Source organism: Aptenodytes forsteri, unplaced genomic scaffold (assembly GCF_000699145.1).
Source record: "Aptenodytes forsteri isolate BGI_AS27 unplaced genomic scaffold, ASM69914v1 Scaffold142, whole genome shotgun sequence".
Classification (NCBI taxonomy): domain Eukaryota; kingdom Metazoa; phylum Chordata; class Aves; order Sphenisciformes; family Spheniscidae; genus Aptenodytes; species Aptenodytes forsteri.
In genome coordinates this window covers 2,300,921-2,307,468 of record NW_008794598.1, presented here as the reverse complement: position 1 = coordinate 2,307,468, position 6,548 = coordinate 2,300,921, and the positions used below count along the sequence as shown (strand labels likewise).

The 6,548-nt window shown below is 47.6% G+C and overlaps 1 protein-coding gene across 1 annotated transcript in view; it reads left to right on the top strand.

Annotated features, from left to right (window-relative positions):
* LOC103893680 (sushi, von Willebrand factor type A, EGF and pentraxin domain-containing protein 1) overlaps nucleotides 1-6,548 on the top strand; it is a 25,534-nt gene that overhangs the window by 12,314 nt on the left and 6,672 nt on the right. The window contains exons 15-23 of the mRNA XM_009272900.1: nucleotides 14-161; nucleotides 889-985; nucleotides 1,740-1,822; nucleotides 2,772-2,963; nucleotides 3,393-3,575; nucleotides 4,680-4,865; nucleotides 4,996-5,089; nucleotides 5,449-5,534; nucleotides 6,143-6,292. Coding sequence (XP_009271175.1) covers nucleotides 14-161; nucleotides 889-985; nucleotides 1,740-1,822; nucleotides 2,772-2,963; nucleotides 3,393-3,575; nucleotides 4,680-4,865; nucleotides 4,996-5,089; nucleotides 5,449-5,534; nucleotides 6,143-6,292 — 1,219 coding nt within the window. The remainder of the gene's footprint in view (nucleotides 1-13; nucleotides 162-888; nucleotides 986-1,739; nucleotides 1,823-2,771; nucleotides 2,964-3,392; nucleotides 3,576-4,679; nucleotides 4,866-4,995; nucleotides 5,090-5,448; nucleotides 5,535-6,142; nucleotides 6,293-6,548) is intronic.

Sequence of the window (6,548 nt, the reverse complement as noted above, 5' to 3'; positions counted from 1 at the left end):
CGTCTTTGCGGAGCCCTCCGCGCCCCTGGAGGAGTCCTATGCCATAGGGGCCACGCTGAAATACAAGTGCCGCCCGGGGTACACGCTCGCCAGGGGCAAGTCCCCCGTGATCACCTGCCTCCCCAGCTCCCTCTCGTCGGAGAACCCCGACTTCTGCATCGGTGGGTTTCCCCCGTGGTGGGCTCCTGGGATGGGGGGGGAGGGCGCATCCCCTGCTGCACCCCAGACCCCACTTGCGGTTCAGCACAGTTGAGAAGGGTGCTCCCTGGGTTACTGTTTTTAGCGCAGCTGAGTACAAGCCCTCACCCTGCATGCCTGCCTGGGGTTGCCCTTTCCACGTTAATCTCTGGGAGATGATCTCTGCCCTTCTTAATTGCTTTACCCCCTGGTGATACAGTATAAATGCTATAATATATTTGCACGGAAACAAGGTACAGTGTGGAAAAGGCCATGGGAGTCTGTTGTCCCCATGGTAATGCACCTGTACTGGCCCTAGGGCGGTCAGTGGGTCCCTCCATGTCCCCTTCTCCTTCGTGCTGTTTCCCTACGGACCAAGACCTCTGCCCTGAGCCCACTGGTCTCTTTATCAGTTTCCTTTCTCAGTAAGCGTATAAACCTTGGCTTTTTTTATTTGTCCTTAGCTTTATTTGTGCTTTTAGTCACTATTTGTGTTTTAACTTTCAGTTCCTCAGAAGTTAATGTGGGTCTTGTATCTGTTCTGAAAGTGCTGGTACTTGCTCACGAGGGAAGTTAGGTGCCCAATAAATGGTCGATTAGTCTGTAATGACACTGAACAGCAGTGTCACTATCTTACAGCATGATAGTGAAACTATGCGTTTCACTATCATGCTATAAAATAAAGCTAATGCTGATCACTTGCCCTTCCAGGAAAGTCGTGCAGTCCACCGGACATCATGAATGGCAACTTTAACTACACGACCAACCTCCAGTTCGGGGCGACAATAACCTACAGCTGTAACACGGGGTAAGCGTTGGGCCAGGCTCCTGGTGAGTCGACGGAGCTGAGGCTGGGAGACAGCACCCGCAGGAGACTTGGAGGCTTTTAATATCTGGTGGCTGTTTCCTTGGCAGGCGGAGGCACGGCTAGAGGTGTTTGGCGCGGGGAGCCATGGGGGTCACGCTCTCTCCTGCTCTTGCTGTCAAAACAGATTATCCTCTGGGCATGAGAGCGTGGTCCTTGCAGGTTGCTTTTCGGCTGCTTTGCAAAGAATTTTGTTCCTTTCCTGTCGGTGCTCGTTAGTAATTCAGCGTTTGCTGTTGTGCAATGGGTCCGGCTGTCCACGCCTTAGCTAACAAGGGGTCTTGGGGAAGGAGGACTGCGGTGTCCTGGGGATGCCAGGAGCAGAGCGAGAGGGAAAGAGAACGGTTAAGGTATGTCAGTGACACCTAGCTCTGCTCAGAAAATAAGTTGCTATTTGGATCTACCGCTGCACAGCACGGGGCTGAACAGACTCAGGGTGGGGATGCCGCCTTGCTTGCGCTCCTGTGAGGTTGTGTCCACCCGCTGCAGGTATTAAATTTCCTCTAACTGCATCATATATTGTATTTCTTTAGGTATTGAGAAAATTGTATTTTATAGGAGGGCTGGCTGTTTTTCCCTTAGGGTTCAGCTCCTCCAGAGAATACCATTAGAAACTGTAAAACTTTCTGAATTTCCCAAGTTGGGGTTTTTTTTTTTTCCCCACTTTTTTCAGAGATTCAACCTTTTCTTTTCTTAGGTACCGATTAGTTGGGAAGCCATCTGCACAATGTGTACTTAAAGACAATGAAGTTGCTTGGGATAGCATTCCATACTGTGAGAGTAAGCAGATCTTAAATGTTTTGTGTACATCTCTTCCTCGAAGCTATTACACTGGATCTGGTAGTTTGGGGAACGGCAGGTGGATACTCTCTTCTTGGCACCGAATGCAAATTCCATTATCCCTTAAAGAGACTGACTCCTTACGCCTCCCCCAAACAAGCACTCTCGGTGGAGCTGGGAATGAAAATTAAATACTAAAGGGGATCTGTGGATGTTGGCAGCAGCTCTGTAGTCAGATCTGCGAGAAAAGCAGGTCCCGAGGCTGCTGGTTGGTATTGCCCGGCACGGGCGCGCAGCAAGCTTTCTGCCAGGCTGGTGCCGACGCTGCATCACTTGTGCTGTGTTTTCCGTCAGGCAACCGTTGCTGAATTGTTTATCAAGAGCTGTGCTTGGCCGGGACTGGGATGCCTTCAGACATGACTGCACATCCAAAATCTCAATTTTCAAAGGGGAAAGAAAGGCTAAGAGTTTTGTTGGTGCTATTTGCGCTTTTTTAGTATCCTGCGGCCTGACCATCAGCTGCTGATAGTTTAGATGGTTTGCTGCTATAATAGGTGTTCTGGCCTCGTCCTTGTTAGCACGATGAAGGTAGGAAATGCTATCACCAGTAGGTGAGGGTCCCAAACTGCTTGGTGAGACCATGTTTATTGCCTCCAGAAGGTCTTTTGTGCAGTGTCTCCTCTCGGACAATAGATGCTGTTTTGCCGTTTTACCATGTATCCATTTAAAAATACCCTGGAAAACATTCAGAATTTAAAGGCACATTCAAGACTTTAGGTTGAGATTAGGTTGAGCAGCTTTAGGGCTGCTTCCCTGCTTTTTCTTTGGCTTTTTTGTTTGTTTGTTTGGGTTGTTTTTTTGGTTTGGTTTGTTTTTTTAGTAGCTAGACCTCAGTTTCATATTTGATGGAAATGTTCGTGCGTTTTCTCGCTGTTGCTTTCCCATGCAGGTATTCCCTGTTTACCACCACCTGTGATCGAGAACGGGCAGCTCATCGGTGGGGACAGAGACTTCACCTTTGGCATGGCTGTAACCTACACCTGTAACAAAGGTTTTGATCTTATTGGAGATGCCACAATTCACTGCACGATGAACGATAACTTCGATGGAATATGGAGCGGTCCAGCCCCTGAATGCAAAAGTACATGCTTTCTTTCTCTCCTTATTCTTTTGACTTTGTTTCTCATCCCTCTCTCGATCTGTACTTTCCCGATGGGCTGCCAAACATGAGAAAGTTGATTTGAGTCTAAAAGGATTCCCAGAAAGCTTAATGCAGTGATCTCCCAAGTCGTGGTCTGAGGCAGGGCTTGGTTTAATCGATTCTTCAGCCCACAGAAAGCCTCCCTCTCCCTGCTCATGCCCGGGGCTTCCTGCAAATGAAGAATGAAGCTCTCACGTGTGTCTTAATGACGTCTCTGTTCGTGGAGTACTTGCACCCCACTGGGGACCTGCCTCTCTCAAGAGTGAAAAGAGGCAGTTCTCTTAAGTAAGCTTCTTGCGTAATGCCTCTGGTGTCACTGCAAGGCTTTTCCTTCTTGTAATAAACTTTTTGTCTTATCTTCACTTCCAGTGGTCAGATGTAAAAATCCGGAAGTGAAAAATGGGAGAAAGCTATCTGGCTTTGGCACTGAGCACAGGTATAAAGATACGGTGACCTTTGAGTGTAATCCTGGTCACTTATTGAATGGTAGCAGTGTAGTTACTTGTGAAGCAGACAATAACTGGAAGCCACCTCTGCCAACATGTGACCCAAGTGAGTACAAATTAATTTATTTCCTTGAGCAATGGCACTGAAGTAGGTCTAAGAGCTGTTGGGCAGATGTCGTGGTTTAACCTCAGTCGGCAACTGAGCACCACACAGCTGCTCGCTCACTCCCCCCCACCTGGTGGGATGGGGAGAGAATTGGAAGAGCACAAGTGAGAAAAACTCGTGGTTGAGATAAAAACAGTTTAATAATTGAAATAAAATGATAATAATAATATGATAATAATAATAATACACAAAGCAAGTGATGCACAGTACAATTGCTCACCACCCGCTGACCGATGCTGGTTGGTATGGAATGTCCCTTTGGTTTGGCTGTGCCCCCTCCCATTGTGCCCCTCATGACGTCCCATGGTATGGAATGTCCCTTTGGCCAGTTTGGCTGTGCCCCCTCCCAGCTTCTTGTGCACCTCCAGCCTTCTCAGTCGGTAGAGCATGGGAAGCTGAAAAGTCCTTGACTAGTGTAAGCATTACCTAGCAACAACTAAAACATCGGTGTGTTATCAACTTTGTTCTCATGCTAAATCCAAAACACAGCACTGTACCAGCTACTAGGAAGGAAATTAACTCTATCCCTGCCGAAACCAGGACAGCCGATCAGCTTCCGAACTTCGTGCACTTGTAGCCATAACCTTGCAGAGCATGCTGGCTTGGGTCCTCGGCGTGGCAGCCCAGGCCAGTTATATATTTAGACCTGAAGCTATTTATTTGTGATGCAAATGACCCAAATGTGCACTGAAAGAAGAGACAAAGCTGCCTTCTACACCTGACAGGCTTGCTTCACCAGCTTCCAGACCTGCTGGGGATGTTTGGCTTCTGAGCTCAGCTGGTCCTGCAGGCTGGGTTGGTGGTCAGTGAAGGAGCATCTTTGACGCAGAGATGCTACGCAATCTCCATCTTTTCTCTGGTTAAGCAAACTGTGGTATATGCTGCTGTTTGCTAAATGGGTTGGATGCAAACTGTATCCCAGACATTGACATTCAGACAGGTTAAAATGTTGTGTGCACTCCAAAACAGGCCGTTCGCTGCTGTTATTGCAGACCCTTTGGGTACTCTTCTGTAGCTAACCTTGCTTTTGTCTCCAATTGTTAGTCTACTGTGGTCCTGCTCCACACTTCCCTTTCGCTGAGTTAACAACGGCTGTGGGTGACAGCTCTCTCGCTGGAACTAAGCTGATGTATCGGTGTAAACCGGGTTATACTGCAGCAAGTGGAAAGTCCTCTGTTGTCACTTGTCTGAGTAATACAACTTGGTCTGCAGACCCAGACTTCTGTATACGTGAGTATCTCTGTTCCCCTCCTGTCTTGACTGACTGTACAAGTGATCTGTACGCGCTTGAGATGTTACTCTGGGTTCATGCCCATCTCTGGGTTTGCAGTAATTCCTGCACTGCTTTCTTTTCTTCTAGGACAGCAATGTACTCCACCCACAATAGAGAACGGGGATGTGATTGCAGACAATTTCCTGTTTGAGACAGTTGTGACATTCACCTGTCATCCCGGGTGAGTGGATCACTGCTTAAAAGGGACCGACTCGGGGGTCAGAAGGCAGGGGTCACAGGCAGTAACATCCACCACCCCCCTCCCTCCCTGGTTTCCCAGTGCGAATCTCCAGTGAAACCGTGTATTATGTCCTCAGTGAGATGAGCATGTGGCAACATGCGTGTGCTTGGTAATGCAGCGAACTGCTTCAGCTGGGCTCTTATTAGTGCCCTTATTTAGTGGCGTGGATGTGGCCAGATCTCATTTCATAGCAGGGGCAACTTCTGGTTAATAACTTGCTTGCATGCAGTGGTGGGGAGGCGGGGGAGGAACCGTTTCTGGGTTGTCTTCTGGAAAGTACTAAACTTCTCTTTCTTTAGGTATGAATTAAAGGGGTCATCTTCTGCCAAATGTGTGGTATCAGGAAATGGAGTTGATTGGGATACAGCATCTCCGTACTGTGAAAGTAAGAGGGAAAAACTCCGCACAGAGCCGTTAAGATAATAGTTGGAACTGCGCTGGTGTAGTTGCCTTGCTGGTGGGCTTTGGGCTGCTCTTACTTGCGCTTCTTAATTCAATCAACTGTAAAATTCATTATTTCAGTACTAACTCATGCTGTGAGGCCTTAGGTGCAATATTCTCATACAACTCAGAAATTATGCTGACAAAGTGGAAGGAGCGAGGGAAGAGCAGAAACGGTCACAGGAGGAAAGTTTTCTCTCTCTAGTTACCAGGGAAAGATGAAGATAATTGGATGTTAGAACTTTGTCCGCTCAATTTGGTATAATGCTGAAATCAGGTGTTATGAAGTCAGTGTATAGTGTTATGTGAAGCTAGAAATGGCTGAAACATTTCTTCTAGCCTGATTAGGCACTTCTGTGGCTTATTTCATGGGGTGAGGTCCTGGAGTTGTGGCTAACGGGCAGTAACTGAGGTCCAGTACCAAGCAAGAAAGCTCAAAGTGTTTTCAGTTGCTGCTGAAATGGCGTTTGGCTGTACCTCCTTCTCCCCATATACCTCTCCACCTTTTCAGTTAGGAGAAGTACTCAGACACTCTTGCTATTCCTTCCATAGGACAGCCTTCTCACATTCTCTGTGAAGAGCCCCCCACGGTTGAAAATGGGATCCACAACGGCACAAAGGGCACAGACTTTGTCTACGGCTCCACTGTAGCTTATAAATGCAATGATGGCTTCACCCTTGTTGGACCGGCCATTCTTCAGTGTATTGCAGGAGATCAACACCAGGGAGTCTGGAGCAAGCCCACTCCTGAATGCAGAGGTGCCTATCATCTCCTGTGTCTTTCTTGCTGCCTCCTCTCTGTCTTCAAAATACCTATTTTTTCCTTCCTCTGTGAATCCTCAAATCGGATAATTCTGCTAAGGAGTAAGCCTTTGATGCTTCCTGAAAGAGCTTCAGTTAAAATCTAGAATCATAGAATCATTAAGGTTGGGAAAGACCTCTAAGATCATCGAGTCCA